The following is a 21,880-nucleotide window of genomic DNA, read 5'->3' as shown; positions in this document are numbered from 1 at the left end:
ACATGGCATTTAAGAGCCAAACTGTCCAAAATATCAATCAATTTTATTATGAGTTTTGACCTACAGCATTGTTTAATCTAATCCAATCCTCTTTTTTATAGTTTGATTAATTTAGCATTGGTTTATATCTTGGATTATGTTATAATAAAATAAATACTGTGCATGATATGGATTTAAAAGAAACACTATCTCTGTAAAGACCTACATTAGGAATGCCCCAACCTAATCAGAATCAACTCTGGCTGAAGTCAAACCACCGCTACACCTCCAATTTTTATTCACATTCATAAATATCCAGTTTAATACAAAACAACTCACCGGTCAACATTATAAATAAAACACACAGAGACATTTTCTCGTGATGAAAGTGACACTTTTGCAGAAAAACACAACGGAAACAACAAAAACAAACTCACAAAGTCCCCCCCCTCAAAAAACGTTTGGTCTGATCTGTTTTAGGCCCAGGACCAGGACCAGTTCAGCCGGGCCATGTGGACCGGTTCCACTTATATCTTTTTTAATCCACTTTTCTTTTTTTTTCTTCTTTTTTTTTAATGAAGAAGAGGTCTAGTTTTAGACGCCTGTTATCTGTGATGAGGATAAGAATGAAAAGCACTTCAATTCTCCACTGTGTGAGGCGGACTTCTCCCTTACATGGCCCTACAAAAAGAAGAAAGAGACTGAAAACTAAATCTAAATCTTTTTTTTTTTTTTTTTTAATGCTTTAACTTTTAAAATTGAAATACCCTCATGATTTATTCTGTCTCGTTTTAAGACACTCGTCCTTTCTGGAAAACACTCAACACCAAAACACCAAACTCCATTGAAAAATTATGGAATTTTGTCACTTTTAGAAAAACGGCATTTATCATTTAAGAACTTTAAGACGGCCTTGTTTGTAGCGCCGTGCAGAAAATATCGATTTACAGTCGTATCGTGATTCCCTCTCTACAGATTCTACATCAATTCATACAATACCAAAAATCAATTCATATTTTATTTTGTTTCGTTTTGTTTTGGCGTGTATACTATCGCATGGGAAAATAACTACGTTTACTTACTGAGTTGTTTTTTTAAATTGAGAATTGTTTTTTAATCGAATCTTGAGCCTAAAAATCGATATGTAATCGAATCGAGACCTTTTCTGAATCATGCACAACATTAGAGAATTTAAGTAATTAAGGCCGAACACAAGATCCTTCATGTGGACTTCTTACTTATGTGGACTTCTTATTTATGTGGATTTCCTATTTAAGTGGACTTTTTATTTATGTGGACTTCTTATTTATGTGGACTTCTTATTTATGTGGACTTCTTATTTATGTGGATTTCATTTATGTGGACTTCTTATTTATGTGGATTTCCTATTTATCTGGACTTCATTTATGTGGATTTCTTATATATGTGGACTTCTAATTTATGTGGATTTCTTCTTATTTACGTGGATTTCTTATTTATGTGGATTTCTTATTTATGTGGACTTCTCACTTATGTGGATTTCTTATTTATCTGGACTTCATTTATGTGGATTTCTTATATATGTGGACTTCTAATTTATGTGGATTTCTTCTTATTTACGTGGACTTCTTATCTTGGTTATCTTGCAAATTTAAACAATCATTTTCAGGCCAAACCCGAGATTATAATGTGGACTTCTAAGTGTTTTTGGAAATAAGTCCCTCAGTAAACGTTTCCCCAGGTCCAGTGGTGGGCCTGCATGTGAGCCAGCTGCTGCTGCGACAGCCCGGTGTGTTTTTAAAAATACTTAAACTTAAAAATGTTCTTGTGTTTTATTCTTCCTTGTTTCAGGACAGACATCCTTTCTGGAAAAGACTATTTTCTTCCGGGAAAAGAAATCCTGACTTAAACCAAACCCCATTCAAAAAAACATCGAATTTGTCACTTTTCGAACAGTGGCTTTTATCGTTTGAGGGAGGTTATTTTGCGAATTTAAACAATTATTATCAGGCCGAAGCCGAGCTTATTTTGTAGACCTGTTAGTGTTTTAGGATCGGAGTCCCTCAGTTAAAGTCTCACCAGCTCCAGTGGTACATGTGCGCCAGCTGCTGCGGCAGCCCGGGCCTCTCCGGGCCGTATGCGGGCTGCAGCAGCGTGGAGTAGGCGCACAGAGGCAGGCCCAGGCCGGACCTAAGCGTCACCTCCAGGTCCTGCGCTGTGATTGGCTCACAGGGCTTCCCGTCGCGAACCAGGAGCGGGATGGCGAGGCGGCGAGCCGGAAGCAGCTGTTGCAGCGCCTCCAAACTGTGCTCCGCGCGCTTCAGCTTGTAGCGGTGGTTCTGGAACCAGATCTTCACCTGGTTCGGGGTGAGGCGGATCAACCTGGCCAGGTGCTCTCTCTCCGGGGCGGTCAGGTAGCGCTGCTGCCGAAAGCGGCGCTCGAGCTCGAAGGTCTGTGCCTTGGAGAAGAGCACCCTCCGCTTCCTGCCGCGGCTCTTCTGCGCCGCGCCGCCTGCCGCGTCCGGGGACTTATCCGTGGAGAGCTCGGGGGATTTAGGATCGGAACGGGACTCCATGGAAATATCGTGTACTGCATGGAGACAGCACAAGTGATCTGATTACTCTGAAACAGACTTCAACTCAGAAAAACTCCCACAACCACTCTAAACTTGTGAATCTGACATTACAATTACGCTCGTGCGTAATTAGCCAATCACCAGTCTATACTTAGCCTAATTGTTCCTTTTTAGCTGCTTTAAAATAAAGAACTGTGTACATAATAAATTAATCTTCCTTTTTACCACTAAAATAAAATGATAACAAATGACATTAGATCATCATTTATTTCCTAATGTCTGTCCAGACAGCTCCACACATGCGCGCAACTGGAGAGTCCCTTTGTCTCCTTCTTTTACATCTCCCACAGTCAGGATTTACACTATATTGTTATTTCTTTAAATCAGCAGAAAGACTGAACTTGTTCCTCTGCGTTGCATCATATGTCAAAGTTTACACGTCTGTTTGTAGGATAAATCCTTCCAGTTCAGATTTCTGTTTCCCCCCCCCCCAGAAATGCCCTGAAGCGGCTGTGGAAAACAGCACCTTCCGCGTTAAACTCCATCCACAAAAACACCTTCTATTTAAAGTTCAACATGTGTCTGATTGATTAATAAGGACAAAAAGTAAACATCAGAAACAAATCATAACTATATGGCTGAGCTTAACAGTTAACATGAATAACGAGGTAGTGATGATCTAATTAGTGATCAAATAAAAAAATATATATAATCTGATAATGAAAATGTAAAAGAGGGAGACAAAGAGATCAGTTACGCACAGATATGTGGAGCTGTCCGGATAGAAATATGGATTTAATGACAATTTCATGTAATTTTGATTATTTTAGTAGCAAATCTGACAATGGGCTTGCTAAATATTTAAAGAAGACTTGCCTATCCATTTTTAAGCAGATAAAATAAGGCTAAGTATAGGCTTTTCATTGGATAATTACGCACAAGCAAAAGAGTTCAGAGTCAGATTTAACAGCTAAGAGTCAGAAATGCGACTATAAAATATATGCATAATATGATATACATTTACTAACTTTTACATATTTATTAAAAACACGTGTTCTCACATGAGAAGTGAAGGTTACCGGATCCGCGGCTCCACCTGCCGTAGCTTCCACCGTCGCACCCGCACAATCTCCGGCCGCTAAATCCCAATTTCTGCCCGAGTTCCGAGCCTGAAACCTCCACGGAGGCCTCCTCGGGGTCGTCCTCCTCGGTCTCCTCGGTCCCGGAGCCGTATCTCCCTGTGGGGTCTGGGAGATCCAGGATGTCCCGCACGGAAAAGCCCGTTTTTGTGTTGGTGCCAAAAGACATTACGCAGTGGGGGTTGAGGATCGTGTCTCGCGATGATTCAGCCTCTGCAGCCCGTTAAAGAGGAGCAGGCATAGGGTGTAGGTCCATGAATTCCGTTAAACGGAGTTGGAGCCCGGAGCTGCACGGGCACGGCACGAGCTGATTCAACAGCATCAAAACACGCGAGGGAAGACTTTAAGAGAGTGTGTCCTCCGTCCTTTTTAACGGCGCGCGTGTCTGTGTATGTGTGTGTGTGCGTGCGTGTTTGTGTGTGTGCGTGCGTGCGTGACGGAGGCGGGTCAAGTGGTTGAGGGTGTAAATAAAACCAGCCGGGAGCAGCGGAGGAGGAGAAGGTTTAATGATGGAGGATTAGAGAGAAAGAAACAACTCATTTACATTTGCCGGAGTCCCTGATGCGCTTCCTGTTTCCATTTGGAGTCTCAGATGATCTAAAAGTCCAGAAAAAAGCTTTCAAAAACACATTTGTGCTAAAGGTACACAGTGGAATAGCCTATTAGTGTTGTTTTGTTACTATTTATGTGAGATGACACCTGTTTATACATAGCAGAAATAGCCCTTATAATGAAACTAATTTACAGGTATTTATACAATTAACACACATTTTGTAATAAAAGCAGTCAGAAAGTTGATTACACACAGAATGCAACTTTGGAAGAAATGATTTCTTTTGTGAGATAATAAAGCCTGTGTGTGTGTGTGTTGTGTGTGTGTGTGTGTGTGTGTGTGGGAGGACGTGGTGTGTGTGTGTGTGGGGTGTGTGTGTGTGGTGTGTGTGTGTGGGTGTGTGTGTGGTGGTGGGTGTGTGTGTGTATGTGTGTGTGTGTGTGTGTGTGAGAGAGTGTGAGACAGAGAGACAGTGTGCGTGTGCGTGTGCGTGTGCGTGTGCGTGTGCGTGTGCGTGTGTGTGTGTGAGAGAGAGTGAGAGTGAGAGAGAGTGTGAGAGTGTGAGACAGAGAGAGAGTGTGTGTGTGTGTGTGTGTGTGTGTGTGTGTGTCTGTGTGGTGTGTGTGTGTGTGTGTGTGTGTGTGTCATAGAGAGAGAGATAGAGAGTAATCTCTGTCTGTTGCTCGAGTTAATCCTTACAACAAATACTGAAACACTCGTATCTTACAGTTTTTTTTAATAATCACTTTGCTACTAATTTCAGAACCTTCACGTTCTTTTTCAAAACTCTAGACACAAAACTCAAAACGGTCATCACTTGACATCAAAACATTGCATTGTGTATTCATATCTTTAAAGAAACCTTGCATTTGCACAGTCATTGGTTAAAAAAAAACTAATTTATTGTGAAATACCATTGAAACGTTACTTTAGATCAGCCACACCGACGCTGCCCATAGTTTCACAAAATCATTGTTTCATGCAATCATCAATATTGTAGTAAGAAATAGGTGATGCATTAATGTACTTAGATCAAATACATCCCTGTAAGAGCACTGCAGCAGTAGAGAGAATACCACAGACACAGTGGAGTCATTGAACAAAATCTGAAATGTGTTGATGAAAAACAATACAGTACAATCCCAACGTAGGCTAATTTGAATCAAAGCTAAATAATTAGCAAAGAAATAGAAAAGAAAAGACAGTAAAACATCAAATGCCTGTTCCTCAACGTGCTTGTACTGTAAAAATCAACACAAAGAAGTGATTACTGTAAATATATATGTACATATATATATGTACATATATACTGTATGTATATATATGTACATATATTGTACATATATATACTGTATGTATATATATGTGTACATATATACACATATATGTATATATGTAAATATATGTACATATATACATACAGTATATACCGTATATGTACATATATATACATACAGTATATATGTATGAATACTGTATGTTATATATTAACATATATATGTATATATATGTACTATATACTATATATACTGTATGTATATATACATATATATGTACATATATACATATATATACTGTATGTATATATATACATATATATGTACATATATACATTATATATATATACTGTATGTATATATATACATATATATGTACATATATATACATATATACTGTATGTATATTACATATATATTGATATATGTACATATATATGTACATATATATACATATATACTGTATGTATATTATACATATATATGTACATACATGTTAATATACATACATATATATGTATATATATGTACATATATATACATATATATACTGTATGTATATATATACATTATATGTACATACATGTACATATACATATATATGTACATATATGTATATATATGTATGTATATGTATGTTTTTTTCCAACTTCTAATTTTCCCCCATTTCAGTTGTCGTTCCCAAAAGGAAAACTGTGTCGACATCTGTTTTATCTAAAAAAAGATCCATTCTCTGTTTGTTCATATCACTTCAATTTTATTGCTGCTAAATGGAACAAACTGACCAACGATACTTGGCGCCTGTGTATCGATGCAGTATTGCCACGGAAAATATACTATATGTATAATATATGCAATGCTATGCTTTATTGATTTTCCCCCCACCCCTAATGTATATATATATATATATATATATATATATATACATTAGGAGCTTGATTTTTTAAAACAAAAGTAAAGTACACACTTGCTCGAATGAATACTTAATCAATAGTGTAACAGTGGCCTTTTGAAGACATGTTACAGTAGAAAAGTAAAGTAATTAAATAAATGAATTAGCTGAATTCCATTTGGACATATTTGGAATAAAACATGAGGAGTCAATAACTGATAACGTAAACTGTAGGTGATGTTTATGAGTGTGTGTGTGTTTTGTACTCTGCTGCTAGCAAAACCAAACAAATCTTTACAAGATATGTGTTCTGTCATTGAGTCATCTTCCTAAAACACCAAAAGTCTTCCGTTTTCAGTCAGAGTCGAGTTGTGTTGAAGAGTTTCAGATTGTTTCCTGATCACACTTCTTCTTCTTCTTCTTCTTTTACCAAACTACTCAAACTGCTCCGCGAACGACAGGATTTCTTTTTTTTTAATGAACTTTAGGAAGAAAACGTTTGCACGTCAAACAATTCTTAGATGGTGGTGTGTGGTGTGTGTGTTGTGTGTGTGTGGTGTGTGTGTGTGTGTGTGTGTGTGGTGTGTGTGTGTGTGTGTGTGTGTGTGTGTGTTGTGGTGTGTGTGTGTGCTCTCTCTCTCTCTCTCTCTCTCTCTCTCCTCTCTCTTCTCTCTCTCTCTCTCTGTGTGTCTCTGTGTGTCTCTGTGTGTCTCTCTATGTGTGTGTGTGTGTGCGTGCGTGTGAGTGGATGCGAGTGCATGCGTTTGTATGTCTCTGTGTGTGTCCCTGTGTGTGTCCCTGTATGTGTCTCTGTATGTGTCTCTGTATGTGTCCCTGTGTGTGTCTTTGAACGTGTCCCTGTGTGTGTCCCTGTGTGTGTCCCTGTGTGTGTCCCTGTGTGTGTTTCTGTGTGTGTCCCTGTGTGTGTCCCTGTATGTGTCTCTGTATGTGTCTCTGTATGTGTCCCTGTGTGTGTGTCTCTGTGTGTGTCCCTGTGTGTGTCTCGGTGTGTGTCTCGGTGTGTGTCCTGTGTGTGTCCCTGTGTGTGTCTCGGTGTGTGTCCCTGTGTGTGTCCCTGTGTGTGTCCCTGTGTGTGTCTCGGTGTGTGTCCCTGTGTGTGTGTCCCTGTGTGTGTGTCTCTGTGTGTGTCTGTGTGCGTATCCAGCTGGGTGGTCGAACTCTGCAAACAAACACACAGCGAGGCGACAGCCACAAAGACCGCACAGCATTCACATTTATCCCATTTATTCCCCCTGAGCACTTTATAATGGCCTCACACACACACACACACACACACACACACACACACACACACACACACACACACACACACACACACACACACACACACACACACTTCCTGAAATACATGGGAGGCTGCTGGGAGTTGTCATGGTATTCAGACTGCTGCCTTCAATTGACTGTCTTCTCTATATTCATGACCACACACACACACACACACACACACAGTTCAATTTACAGCAATCATCAACTGCCCACAGTGGATTTATCCCCCCAAAAATGATAAAACCTTCAAAAAAATAAAAACTTTAGTAGGCCATCTATTAAGTCAAACTACGGTTGACATAAACATTTTTTTTACCCACAGTTGATTTATTCCCCCCCAAAATAATATAGCCTAATTAAACTTAAAAAAAAAAATTAAGTTGGCCTCACATAAACTGAATAATAAAAGAACAAAAACAAAAATCACAAGTGCATTTTAAATGGGAACAATTTCCTCCTCCAAAAGCATTTTAAACCCTTTAAAAATGTCCTTGCTTTTTCTCCTTTGACTTTTCAGTATGAAGAATACCATTTCCTCACAGACTGCAATGTAAAAAAGCAGCTCAGACACCAGATAAAAACAGTGGGTGGTGATTGAATCTTCTGCGCATGCTCAGTAGATTAAAACTTCAGATGGAGTTGTGGTTCTCTGTCTGTCAGGGTAACACAATCCAGTGCAAACGTCTCTGCTCCTTCTCTTCAACCCTGAGCTCAGACCGCCCCCTCCTGTCAGACTCAGGAACTGCAAGACGTTCAGCTCCATTTTCAGGGACAACATGGATCCTATAAATATCCTTTGTAACATCTTTCTGTCATCAATCATCCTGTGGAGCCATCCTGTTTCATGCATTGTTCTCTGACTGTCTCCGTCATTATGAAACCAGAACACAACAAATGTTGATGACTCATTTTTACTCCTGCAACCTCAAAAGAGGTAAACATTTGTCTGATTTGATTGTCTGGTTTCTATTTGATGATGTTCAGTATAAGTAGGAATTTCTCCCAAGTAGGCCTAGAAGTTATTTTAAAATCCTAAAAGATGGAGGGCTTCTAGGATAACATTCGGGCTGGAGCCCCAGAAACTACCCTTAATACGCCCCTTAATTTCACCGAAAATAATATCTATCCATCAATATTTTTTTTATTGGAAACTTTATTCTTCATGAATGTTTAAGTGCTTGCTGTACTGAGCAGTTCATTTGAATTAATTTACCGAAAGTGTAGCAAAGCTGCTTCTTGCATGACAACTCTCTTGGAAATGATTTGTGATTTTCAGACCTGTAAAAAACTACAAATATATTCCAATGCATTTATAAATGGTTTAAATGATAGCTGATCTTCCTCTGATCCTCTCTTCACTGACAGGGGGAAAGGTGTAATGCAGAAATGGTCCAAAAGGAGGCGCACTTGCATTAAAAATGTTTTTTTCTTACCCTGATGTCACAGTGTTCCCAGATATCAACTATCAGCAACTTGGTGAGTAGCCCACAACAATATGGTGATTGATGGAAATAGAAACATTTGAATTATACATTTAACCAGTGGTTCCCAATATTTTTTTCAGTTGTGTTTCCACATTCCTGTCAGATGAACTTGTAGGCTACGCTTTCATTAATGCTTTCATTAACACTTTCATTAACTCTTTAACACTTTAATTAACTCTTTAACACTTTCATCAACTCTTTCATTCATTGCAATTAGGCTACTTTAAAGTTTTTTACTGTTTATCCATCACTGTTTTAACTGTTTGTTACTTTAAGCTAGCTATTTCAACTGTTTATCCGTTACTTTAAGCTAACTATTTCAACTGTTTATCCGTTACTGTTTTAACTGTTTGTTACTTTAAGCTAGCTATTTCAACTGTTTATCCGTTACTTTTAGCTAGCTATTTCAACTGTTTATCCGTTACTTTTAGCTAACTATTTCAACTGTTTATCCGTTACTTTAAGCTAACTATTTCAACTGTTTATCCGTTACTTTAAGCTAATTATTTCAACTGTTTATCCGTTACTGTTTTAACTGTTTGTTACTTTAAGCTAGCTATTTCAACTGTTTATCCGTTACTTTAAGCTAACTATTTCAACTGTTTATCCGTTACTGTTTTAACTGTTTGTTACTTTAAGCTAGCTATTTCAACTGTTTATCCGTTACTTTTAGCTAGCTATTTCAACTGTTTATCCGTTACTTTTAGCTAGCTATTTCAACTGTTTATCCGTTACTTTTAGCTAACTATTTCAACTGTTTATCCGTTACTTTAAGCTAACTATTTCAACTGTTTATCCGTTACTTTAAGCTAATTATTTCAACTGTTTATCCGTTACTGTTTTAACTGTTTGTTACTTTAAGCTAGCTATTTCAACTGTTTATCCGTTACTTTAAGCTAACTATTTCAACTGTTTATACGTTACTTTAAGCTAACTATTTCAACTGTTTATCCATCACTGTTTTAACTGTTTGTTACTTTAAGCTAACTATTTCAACTGTTATCCGTTACTTTAAGCTAACTATTTCAACTGTTTATACGTTACTTTAAGCTAACTATTTCAACTGTTTATCCGTTACTTTAAGCTAATTATTTCAACTGTTTATCCGTTACTTTAAGCTAACTATTTCAAACTGTTATACGTTACTTTAAGCTAACTATTTCAACTGTTTATCCGGTACTTTAAGCTAATATTTCAACTGTTTATCCGTTACTTAAGCTAACTATTTCAACTGTTTATCCGTTACTTAAGCTAATTATTGCAACTGTTTATCCCTTACTGTTTTTAACTGTTTGTTACTTAAGCTAGCTATTTCTACTGTTTATTCCGTTACTTTAAGCTAACTATTTCAACTGTTTATACGTTACTTTAAGCTAATTATTTCAACTGTTTATCCGTTACTTTAAGCTAATTATTTCAACTGTTTATCCGTTACTTTAAGCTAACTATTTCAACTGTTTATCCGTTACTTTAAGCTAATTATTTCAACTGTTTATCCGTTACTGTTTTAGCTGTTTGTTACTTTAAGCTAGCTATTTCAACTGTTTATCCGTTACTTTAAGCTAACTATTTCAACTGTTTATACGTTACTTTAAGCTAATTATTTCAACTGTTTATCCGTTAATCTTAGCTAGCTATTTCAACTGTTTATCCGTTAATCTTAGCTTGCTATTTCAACTGTTTACCCGTTACTGTTTCAACTGTTTACCCGTCGCTTTTAGTTAAACATTTAAACAGCTTAGCCGTCACTTTAAGCTAACTCTTTTAACAGTGTATGCATGAGGCCATTTTTAGCTAACTATTTGTTAACATTCAATATTCTTAAGTGATTCTGGGGCCCCCTAGCGGTCCTTGAGGGGGTTCTAGGGGGTACCCTGTATAAAATAGATAGGGGACCCCCAAAGGGCCATCATTTATTTTCACTATGATTCTATACGTAACACAATGACAGAATGTGTGTTGTGGACATGGGTTTCATACACTTTCTGTAATAAAACGTCTAATAGGAAAAGTCTGAACCACTGCTCTGGGGTAAACCTAAAGGAAACGGGATGAAGTGCCCGCTGAAATTAAGACGAGGCAATGCAGGGCCATGTAGGCTGTTGTTTATGCCCTTTTCATTTTTTAAGCCCCCTGCCCGTCAGACAGCCTGAACCACCACTGACACATAGAGCTGTAACATCTCCACATGTTTCTGTTCAATTAATTGTCTCAGCAATAATTGCAATTAAAAATGAAATTGTCTCCCTCTGTCAAATTTTAAAAAATCTACAATTATTTTTTAAACAAATTGATCTTTTGAATGAAACCCAGGACACATCCTTTGGTTATATATCCCTGCCATGTGACCGAGATAATTTAATAACACAAATACACAGCCTATGATGCAAACTATGCCTCTTTATTATGATGAAACATCTTTTTCTAACTGTATCCCACTCATCATTTTTGTCGTTATGTGCTAATAACTAGCTTTAACTTAACAGGCCGACCAATAATCACTTACACATCCAAACAACAATGACCATCCACAGTCATGCAACTTAGGACCTTAGCTAATGTGAGCAATTAATTGCAGTTAAACAAAGAATCCGCAATTACATTAAAAAAAAAAGACAATTATGTAGCTACTAATTGTTACAAACCAACTGACAAGTACCCTTTAGCTCTGTTTGGGAATCATTGATTTGATTGGTTGTGTTCTCTAAGTCCAATGGGATAGGGTTTCTTTCCTCAGCCTGTTATGACGCGTTCAGGGTGAACATGTGAACCGAAGAGCCCTTCAGGATCCCTCGGCCCTCTGAGTGCTGACGCAAAACGATCCTCCTGCAAACAGGAAGCGATGACATGACATCAGCAGGAGCAGGAGGAGGAGGATCACTGCAGTCAGAGCGTTGGATGGTGGAGCACAGAGACGCTGTGGACGGCAGCTGATGGGTGAGGAAAAGAAAACTGAAGCTTACACAAAACACAGCGAGGGTTAATCCATGCCAGGCTAAAAAAAAAAGAAATATTTTTACTCTCCATTTCAGATGTTTTCTTAGGAAAAGTTGCATTGGTGCTTGTTTGTTCGGAAATATGTGTTTTATTGTTAGATTGGAGTTCTTTTTGACATAAGTGGCAGGAGAAAAGAAGATAATTAAATCCTACTACAACTTTTTCATGCATTCATTAATGTGTACGTATGCTTTCTGAATGTCCACTCCATGGAGAATAAGACTAAAGGATCCTTTGATTGTGAGTTTAATTCTTCTGTTACAAAGTCAGACTTGTGAAAGTGTAGCTCCTTGATCTGGGGACAGTTGTTCACTGGCATGGTTGATTGTGAATCAAGATTGTATTTAACTTTTCATAAACAGTCAAATAAATGCAGTAAAATAAGTTAGAACAAATTGAGAATTGTACATGCAGTCGCATTTGATTCGCATAATGTCATTTCCACTGAATATCCAGCGGTTAAAATTGAAGTTGAGAATATCAGAGGACTGGAAACAGAGAAAATGTCTGTAGATGTAAAAAAACAAACACAAAAAAAAAACCAGATACAATCAGCGGATTAAGAAAGATTTTAAATGAAAAAGAAGCAGACACACATGATGTGCACGCTTTAGTTTATTCAGGACCCAGGATGCAGTTTGTTGTTTGTCAAGAATTTTAAATTCATAATGAAAAAATGAATATCATCGGCTCATATTTCTTATATGCCTAAATAAAGAGAGACCAAGTTGAGTCTGGACAAGATTTCAAGATCCACATGCTGCAATTATTTTGATTGACAGGTATTTTTAAGAAGATCTGAAGCTTGATGATTGGATATATTTGATTCTTTCATGTTCTCAAGCTGTTAAATGTTAACGCTTCATGGTGTTTGGAAACACAGCAGCATGTTTTACTTATAATTAAATAATAAAAGCACAATAATGCAAATGATCTTCTATAAATCAAACCCTTCGAATGAAACTGAAATGGTAATTAGTAGCCGTGTTGCTGTAGTCACAAATCAACTTCACCCGAATCAATAAATTTAGCATGGTTATAATAATAAAAAAATTAGTTTTCCTTGAATTAATACCTTAAAACATAACCTACATGTTGTTCTCATTCTCATTCATTGTTATAGCTTTATAGCAGGGCCTCCAAATTACTGTTAATTTTTTTAAATGATTTTTAAAAAATTAAAAAGCATGAGTTAACATGAGTCCAACATATTATGAGCTAAAATAAATCCCCACTGATGATTGGCTTACTGCTCATAGGTAAGGTTGTCACTAAGGTAGCACAGATACAGTTAATCCCAAAGGATTCACTGTTCTACATCATGATTTACAAAATAATAATTTATTTAATCATGCTGACAATTATTAGGGTATTTGAGTAGCTTGAAAAGCTCAGTATTCTATGCACGAAAAAAGGTAAATATAAAAGCGTTTGGCTGCCCTAAAAGTTATTGTAGGCCCAGTTTAATATTCAACTTCATTTTATACAATATATGTAGTAGGGGGTCCCTGATCCGTCTCTGATTCAGTTCATTGAAGACCCCTGCTCTAAGGGTATAAATCTTTTTATTTTATTAAAACTATAGGCTACATTGTTTATAACTCATAACTTCTTGAATGCATATAAGAACTGCAGCTCTTTTCTTTAATGAAAATTAAACAAATTCCTTATTTGTCTCTAATCTAACAGCTAAAAGCTATTTCCTAAAAAATGGGTGTATTTATCAAACTAAAACATTTGAGAAAACCTATTTCTGAAAAGACAAACGTCAATTCCTTTTTATAAAACGCACAGTTTGGGGTTTTGCACCATTAAGGCTGAGCTATAGACCTAACTTGTATAATACTAGACATTATGTAGGCCTGCAGTCATCATCGCACTACGCTTTCCTCTCTTATCTTTATTTCTTTCTTATTTTCTTCCTCCTCTCTTCTATTCTATTCAAAATCCATTTTTCGATTCAGTTTTATTTAAAGTGTCAAATAATAACAGGCGTTATCTCAGGACACCTTTCATATAGAGTGGGTCTACGCCACTCTGCACGAGATGAGGAAAATATCTCATTGTGATTACTTTTGACTGATATTGCGATGTCGATATGATTCGCGGTGGAGGAGGGAGTGATCATTTTTGTGTCATTTTTCTCATTTTTATTGAAAAACATTCAAATTAAAATGATACAGTAGGATACAGTTAGAAAAAAGACACCAATGTTGGTAATCGCAATAATGTCTGAGACAGTTAATTGTACAGTAACATTTTGAATTGTCGCAATTCAACTTCTCTAATCCCCTCTTTCACCTCCTTTCCTCAAAGAGCAGTTAGCCTATCCTAATCTTTAAATTCATCTTTAAATTGCCGTTTATGTGGCCTGTGTGTGTGTGTGGTGTGTGTGTGTGTGTGTGTGTGTGTGTGTGTGTGTGTGTGAGTGTGTGAGTGTGTGTGTGTGTGTGTGTGTGTGTGTGTGTGTGTGTGTGTGCGTGTGCGTGCGTGCGTGCGTGCGTGCAGCGCAGAGCTACGGGGAGGTGAACCAGCTCGGAGGGATGTTCGTTAACGGCCGGCCCCTGCCGGGCCCCGTGCGGCTGCGGATCGTGGAGCTGGCGCAGCTCGGCATGCGGCCCTGCGACATCAGCCGCCAGCTGCGCGTCTCCCACGGCTGCGTGTCCAAGATCCTGGCGCGCTACAACGACACCGGCTCCATCCTGCCCGGAGCCATCGGCGGCAGCAAGCCGCGGGTCACCACCCCGGCAGTGGTCCGGAGCATCGGGGACTACAAGCAGGGCGACCCAGGCATGTTCGCCTGGGAGATCCGGGACCGGCTGCTGTCGGACGGGGTCTGCGACAAGTACAACGTGCCGTCTGTCAGCTCCATCAGCCGGATACTCAGGAATAAAACTCTGTCGCATCCGTATGAGGGCAAACCAGCACCGGATCAGCTGCAGTACGGACACGTGTACCCGGCATTCTCATACACCGGGCCCGCAGGGACCCACGCCGGGACCGGACACGTCGGCCTGCCGCGGAGCTGGCACAACATCCTGGGCATCCGAGCCTTCGTGGACCCGGCAGGTTGGTGGAGACACTTTATTTTTCTCAAGGACGTAGGTTTTGTTTCAACATCGGTGGGGGGGCGATAACGGCTGGTGTGGTCCCCCATAAAAGAAAATACAATTTGACACTTCCTTTCCTGCATTCTGGTGAATTCTATTATGCATCAATTTATGGTGTAAATCTTTATTTATGTTTAGGACAGAATCTTTCTCTTGTAATGTTCAAAACTTCAACTTCTCCCCCCCCCCCCCCCAACTCTACTCCTAGGGGCTTCCTTAAATTAAGAGTTTAAGATCAAGCTAAACTTTCCCCAAACACATTTCCTTTTTTTTTATAACTTAATATCTTTAACCTATTGATGTTCACAATGCATATAAACCCCAATTAACTTAATAGAAAATAAACAAAGACAAATCAATAACCTGCATCTTCTGACATCTTGAGGGCCCATCGCTCTAGTTGTGTTTTAAATAAAGTTTGTTACATGAATGTTTGTCTAAAAGGTAGTTATTGGAGAAAAGACATTTTGAATATTTTGAGACCTAATATTGGTGGTGACACTTTAAAAACATTTTTAAAAAGATTGATTGGTTACTTTTTAATTTGCCACACTGCTATCATGTGTGTTTCTATAACTTAGGCCTAATTATTTTATTGATGTTCACAATGAAATAGGCGGGATTCAAACGCCAGACTTTAGGGTACAGTGTACACTCTAAGACACACGTGACAAACTCAAGGCCCGTGGGCCAAATCCGGCCCCTTTTAATTTTGATCCGGCCCCTATGAACATTTAGGTTCACAATACATTTTGGCCTACCTACGTTTTGTCACTTTTCACAACATTTTTTGACGCTGGTTCCTAACGTTTTTGGCATTTTCTTCAACATTTTTGTACACCAAACTGTATTGAGACATGCAATAATACAGTCAAATATATGTAACTTTTCCCGTGGCATCAAAGCAGTAAACTCTATGTCAGGGACTTGATGTGATTCTCATTTTGTAGTGTGGCCCTTAGGGAAGTTGAGTTTGACATTTCTGTGTATTAACAGCTGTATGACTCTTCATTTTAACAGAACATGTCCATAACTTAAGCTGGGATTCACAGTTGTAGTTTAGTTTTTTTACATTTGAAACTGCATTACAATTTGTGCTCCGACAACTTTTAATTTTGCCACAGACGCTGGTTTTGGGAGTTTAAAGTCCACATTGTCACTTTTTTTCCAGACACTCGTCAATTTTCATGACATTTTTATTTAAACATTTTTGTTTCTTTTTTTCGACCTGACTCTTTTTCTGATGTTTTCTGGAGTTTGTAAAAAAAAACACCACTTGTTATGTTTTATAGCAGTTAATGTCTTTCATTCATCATTATGATAAGACATGGGGGGGGGCTGCTTTATAAATTACGCCTATGCATAATGTAATCATAATGTGACCTTTAGACCCATAGTTTTTACCGTAGTTATTTTTCCAGATTTTTTATTTTATTGTGTTTATAACATCCCATAAAACATCTTTATACAGTGGGACATGAAGTCTGACTGCAGCTGCTCGTGTTTCTGGAGATCAGATTTTTCTTCATTTAGTCTTTTGTAGTGTCTGATTCATTATGGGGCATTTTAAAGCAGCGCCATGGATGTTCAAAGGAGTCAGATCAACAAAATCTGTAAATTATAGGTTTGTTAGCCACTTGTGACTGAGTGAAAAGATTTTTTTTGACTGTGATTGAGAAGAAATGGAGAACGTTTCAATGACAGATCTGTTTTATAAATCCATCTTTGGTCTGAGCTGCAGAGAAAAGAGTCCAGTTTTAGTTTTGTTTTCCTAAACTCTAACGGGTAAAACAAATCTGGATGTGTTAATCATTTTCTATGTTTTCATCAACAATTTCTAGAGTGAAACTTCTGCAGAAATCAACCAAAAATGTTAAACTATTGGTGTTAATTCAGTGTTATCATTTCAATCTTTTCCAGCACTGTGTGGATCTGAAGGACACGCAGCCAAAATGGAGGAATGGACCAGGATGGCCAGTATGACAAGTAGTATGACCAGTAGTATGGCTAGTAATATGAGTAGTAGTATGAGCAGTATGAGCGGCAGCAGACCGTTTCCCTCTGGAATCAATGAAGTGGAGAAAACAAGCAACGAGCTGGAACTCAAATACCAACAACAGGTAAATAAAATGGACTTAACTCTCTTTTGTGTTTCCTGTTTTGGACTGACAGCAACATAAATGAATCCAGCATCAGCAAACTTAAAAAAAGGTTATTGAGGTGGGAAAATCTTACATTTGACAATAAAGGATAGAACAACAGCTGAATTCATACACGTACTTGGGGAAAAAAAGGAAAATCAAAAGTAGGATTGTTAATTTTCACTTTATTGATTCACCAGCTGTTATTTACCATCTGTTTTGATTTTGTGGTACACAAGCGGCATCCTGGCAATCGTTAATGTAACCAGAGCTCTGATTGGCTATCATCGAGGCACACTTCCTGTTTTCAAGCTGGTTTAAGAGTAAAAAACTACAGTCTGTGGATCAGTGTTACAGAGAGACAGCTGTACTGATGATACATGATAAAAACAAAAGGAAGTTTCTTAAATACGTGAAGTACAGTGTGTTTCTTGTCAGTTTAACCCATGCTTGATATGGTACATACACATTGAGCTCTGATCTGCTGATTTTAAATAGGTGGCATAACTGTTGTTGATCAGCCAATCAGAGCCAAACCTTAACGCTGTGTGTTCGTGCTCTTGTCTGTGTTTGTGAAGAACAATTTGAGTTTTGGGATTTGCGATTATGAAGAGGATTTTAAAGAAAGTGAGGACTTTTTTGGAAAAGGAATTTATTTATTTTTATTATCATAATGACGAGAGCGGTCTGATACAGCAAAAGTCAAAGTGGTGCTGACAGTGATACATACGTATCCACCAGCCAGCCTCCACCTTGCCTCCCCCCCCCCCCCCCAACCTCCCCGAAAGCTACAGATTCAGAAATGGCACATACTAAGGAAAGCTCATTGTGGACTGGCTCTACTAGCTTCCTTCTCCACCAAGGCTGAATCTTTTGGGAAAGAGACTTCAGATACAGTATTAGGGACCACTAAGGTCTATATAAAAGAGACTTCAGATACCGTATTAGGGGACCACTAAGGTCTATATAAAAGAGACTTCAGATACAGTATTAGGGGACCACTAAGGTCTATATAAAATTAAAGTTTGGGACCACTAAGGTCTATATGAACTCGAACTTCAATTCAATTCAATTCAATTCAATTCAATTCAATTCAATTCAATTCAATTTTATTTATAGTATCAATTCATAACAAGAATTATCTCAAGACACTTTACAGATAGACCACACTCCGGAATTTACAAGGACCCAACAGTTCTAGTTTCCTCCAGAGCAAGCAACAGTGCGACAGTGGCGAGGAAAAACTTCCTTTTAGGCAGAAACCTCGGTCAGACCCAGGCTCTTGGTAGGCGGTGTCTGACGGGCCGGTTGGGGTTAGAATGAAGAGTGGCAATAACAAAAATAGAAAAAATTAGTAGTTTGTAGCAGTTCTTTGTGGTAGTTCATGGCATAGCAGGACGCTGTGCAGCATTACAAGGCACAGCAGGACGTAGCAGGACGTAGCAGGACGTAGCAGGGCACCACAGTGTAGCAGTTGAACATGGCATCACATACAGTATTAGGGGACCACTAAGGTCTATATAAAAGAGACTTCAGATACAGTATTAGGGGACCACTAAGGTCTATATAAAAGAGACTTCAGATACAGTATTAGGGACCACTAAGGTCTATATAAAAGAGACTTCAGATACAGTATTAGGGGACCACTAAGGTCTATATAAAAGAGACTTCAGATACAGTATTAGGGACCACTAAGGTCTATATAAAGGCATCCAAAGAGCACCATGTCATGGGACCTTTAATTGATTTTCTTTCTCCCTCAGTCATCGCCCAGTCTGCATGGTTACGTCTCAGCCTGTGCGTACTCTCCACCGAACCAGTACAGTGTCTATGGCGGTCCAGCAGCCAACCACATGAGCACAGGCCCCCACTGGCAGCCCCAGTCCTCCAGTCATGCTCTCGGTCTCACTCCCAGTCTCACTCCCAGTCTGACTCAGGCCCATCCCGATCCTGCAGCAGCACAGGACGCCGCAGATTTCCATTCTGCAACTTCTTTCAAACTTCCACAAAGAGACGGTGAGACTGTTGCCATAATGAAAGCCAAACGTCTTGATTTATAGACGGAAATCAACCACAACGTTTTTGACACAGAACATACGGAGATGGTGGACTCAAGCTGGGCATTTCTTCGCCTCCAAATTCTACATTTTTCTTCCAGCCCTCTGTTGATATCCGCAGTTGTATTTCAGTCTTCTAACACTGTAGGGGTAGTGGACTTTATGGCTGGTCTGAAAATTACAAGTCTGAGAAACATTCATCCAAAAAGCTGCAGTACTTCCTTTGTGTGTTATAAGCTATAAAACCAGGTTTATTTTTTTGTTAAATGCTGCGTTTCTCTGCTCAACAACAACCTAATGTTTGTGTTTTTAGAAACAGGGTTGAGATTAAAATGGTCCAAAATTACGCAGAGGAGAAACAGCTCCTGGGTTAGATTTTTTGTTTATAAATCAAAAGTTGTACTTTGCTCAAGTATAAAATGCAGATGATATAATAAACTGTGTCTGCAGCCTGAATTCTGGTTGATGACAGGTGTAGAAAATCCACCTACTTACACATATTTCAAATGTTATTCTATTTTTACTTTAATGTTTTATTTTAAGGTCTCTTCAGTAATCTAAAGGATTACATTTCAGTTTTTACAGACAGAAAAACTCAACCGAACATCACACTGTAATAAGACTAGTCTGATATCAAACAAGCAGCTTCAAGCATCACTGGAGCTGCTCACAAAATGCACGGCAGCAGAACTGTTCACATTGAAATGATGAAACGATAAGTTTATTATTCCTTCCAGAAAAACGCAATCATGCAATCACATAATCCAATGCATCAGCCACAGTCTGTATATTTATGCGGGGGCCGCATTTTTTCAAATACACCGCACTTTAGCCGCATTAATTGCCGATTTCCACGCAAACTAACGAGGGGCATGCATGATTTCATAATCCGCATTTTCTGCAGATGAGGGTCTGGCTAGTTCACACAACATTCGGAGATGGGAGAAAAACGTGCTCTGGTTTATTGGCATCTCTTTAAACCAATCACAATCTTCTCGGGTGGTGCTAAGTGCCGAGCGGAGCCGCGGTGCTGCTGCAAAACAGCCTCAGGAAGGAACTTGTTTTGGTGGAACATGTACGTTAAAGTTGGACAGATAGTCTAGCTAGCTGTCTGGATTTACCCTGCAGAGATCTGAGGAGCATTTTGTAGGATATCATACGAAATATTGTACATTTTCCTACGATCCAATTATGAGAATGCGTTGAAAAAAATCTACAGTGGCCTGCTGTATTTAGGACATTGCTGAGAATTAAAAAAACAACATATGAGACATGAAAATGATGCTGATGACGGATGTTCTTTCTGTTTTCACTGCAGAGGACAGGAAACCTCAGAGTCCTCTGTACAACCATCACAGATTGTCTTCAGCCTCGTGACGACGTCGAGGAAACACAAGAAGATATTTCGATGTGTTTTGAAAGACTAAAGGAGAGTGCGTAGCTGCTGCAGCTAGAGCTCAAGACCTGAAAGAGAAACTCTCCTCTCACTCTGAAATTGTATCATCTGGTAAAATATTTTTGGTAAAGCTGTATGTACAGTATATATATTTTTTGATAAATGTGTTAAATAAAACGTATATTACTGATGCTTGGTCAGTGGCTCTCAGTGTCAGATACCAATGCAAAAACCACCCTTTATCCCCTTTAATAACCCACATGGGATCCCCAGGCAGAGCAGCAGCTCGGCCGCGGCGCTGTAAGATGATGTAGTATTATCACATATTTTGAATATTGCAAGTAAAAAACGGTTTTGTGTAGCAGGGCACCTTTAAGGACGTTGGTTGGGGAGGTGGATGGGTCAAACAACACAGGACTTTCACCCAGGTGACCGGAGTTCATGTCCCATTCTTGCTCCACGTGTCACTGAAACAAACATTTTTGTAATCCCACCCGCCATCTTTTCCTAAACCCAACTATCCCATTCTTGTGCCGCATGTCAGTTAAACGTACGTCCTGACCCAGAGTGTCAAAATATGACATCAAGTGTCCCGACCAAATGCGTCTAAATATGACACCAAAGGGCTAGACGCGAATCCCGGGAGTGTCAAATAGTGATGCCAAGAGTCCTGAACCTGAACGTCAAAGAGTCCAGACGATAAGACCAATGAGACTCATGTTTCTTAAAGGTCCCATAGCATGAAAATTTCACTTTCTTTTTTCAACATTAACATGAGTTCCCCCAGCCTGCCTATGGTCCCCCAGTAACCAGAAATGGGGATCGGTGTAAACCGAGACCAAGGGGTCCCAACCAAGCGTGTCTAAACAACGCTAAAGGAGACTTTAGCCAATGGCAGCTGAGCATGCGTCGCTTTTTGACGCAATGAGAGTGAGAATGCACGTATAGAACAACGTTTCTTTCGCCATTCCTTATCGTCATTAGCCCCAGCCAAAATACCCATCATTACTGCT

General features: G+C 38.8%; 2 protein-coding genes across 6 annotated transcripts; one reads left to right on the top strand and one right to left on the bottom strand.

Annotated features, from left to right (window-relative positions):
- Nucleotides 1-1,077: 1,077 nt before the first annotated feature.
- On the bottom strand, nt 1,078-3,969 carry nkx2.2b (NK2 homeobox 2b). The gene is made up of 2 exons (XM_032543858.1): nt 3,596-3,969; nt 1,078-2,548 (listed from the first exon to the last, which is right to left on the bottom strand). The coding sequence occupies exons 1-2, from the start codon at nt 3,840-3,842 to the stop codon at nt 2,034-2,036; spliced, it is 762 nt and encodes a 253-aa protein (XP_032399749.1). The 5' UTR covers nt 3,843-3,969; the 3' UTR covers nt 1,078-2,033.
- A 5,162-nt stretch (nt 3,970-9,131) lies between these two features.
- On the top strand, nt 9,132-21,057 carry pax1b (paired box 1b). 5 transcript variants are annotated; one of them, XM_032543834.1, is made up of 6 exons: nt 9,132-9,158; nt 11,904-12,103; nt 14,672-15,232; nt 17,194-17,393; nt 19,178-19,430; nt 20,790-21,057. In XM_032543834.1, the coding sequence occupies exons 2-6, from the start codon at nt 12,100-12,102 to the stop codon at nt 20,846-20,848; spliced, it is 1,077 nt and encodes a 358-aa protein (XP_032399725.1). In that variant the 5' UTR covers nt 9,132-9,158; nt 11,904-12,099; the 3' UTR covers nt 20,849-21,057. The 5 variants fall into 5 exon arrangements, with proteins under 5 accessions (XP_032399725.1, XP_032399728.1, XP_032399724.1 ...); XM_032543835.1 differs by lacking the exons at nt 9,132-9,158; nt 11,904-12,103 and adding an exon at nt 12,222-12,344 and having other exon boundaries at nt 17,194-17,233; nt 17,264-17,393; XM_032543836.1 differs by lacking the exons at nt 9,132-9,158; nt 11,904-12,103 and adding an exon at nt 12,222-12,344 and having other exon boundaries at nt 17,194-17,257; nt 17,294-17,393.
- The last annotated feature ends 823 nt before the right edge of the window (nt 21,058-21,880 follow it).

This window comes from Etheostoma spectabile, chromosome 18 (genome assembly GCF_008692095.1).
Source record: "Etheostoma spectabile isolate EspeVRDwgs_2016 chromosome 18, UIUC_Espe_1.0, whole genome shotgun sequence".
NCBI lineage: Eukaryota > Metazoa > Chordata > Actinopteri > Perciformes > Percidae > Etheostoma > Etheostoma spectabile.
The sequence above is the reverse complement of the archived record's forward strand: the minus strand, read 5'-3'. Positions and strand labels throughout refer to the sequence as shown.

Coding starts and splice junctions, on each gene's coding strand:
- nkx2.2b (XM_032543858.1), bottom strand. CDS start 3,842: ATGTCTTTTGGCACCAACACAAAAACGGGCTTTTCCGTGCGGGACATC. Junction 2,549..3,595: donor CGGTAACCTTCACTTCTCAT/GTGAGAACACGT, acceptor GTCTCCATGCAG/TACACGATATTTCCATGGAG.
- pax1b (XM_032543833.1), top strand. Junction 15,233..17,193: donor AGCCTTCGTGGACCCGGCAG/GTTGGTGGAGAC, acceptor AATCTTTTCCAG/CACTGTGTGGATCTGAAGGA. Junction 17,394..19,177: donor AACTCAAATACCAACAACAG/GTAAATAAAATG, acceptor TTTCTCCCTCAG/TCATCGCCCAGTCTGCATGG.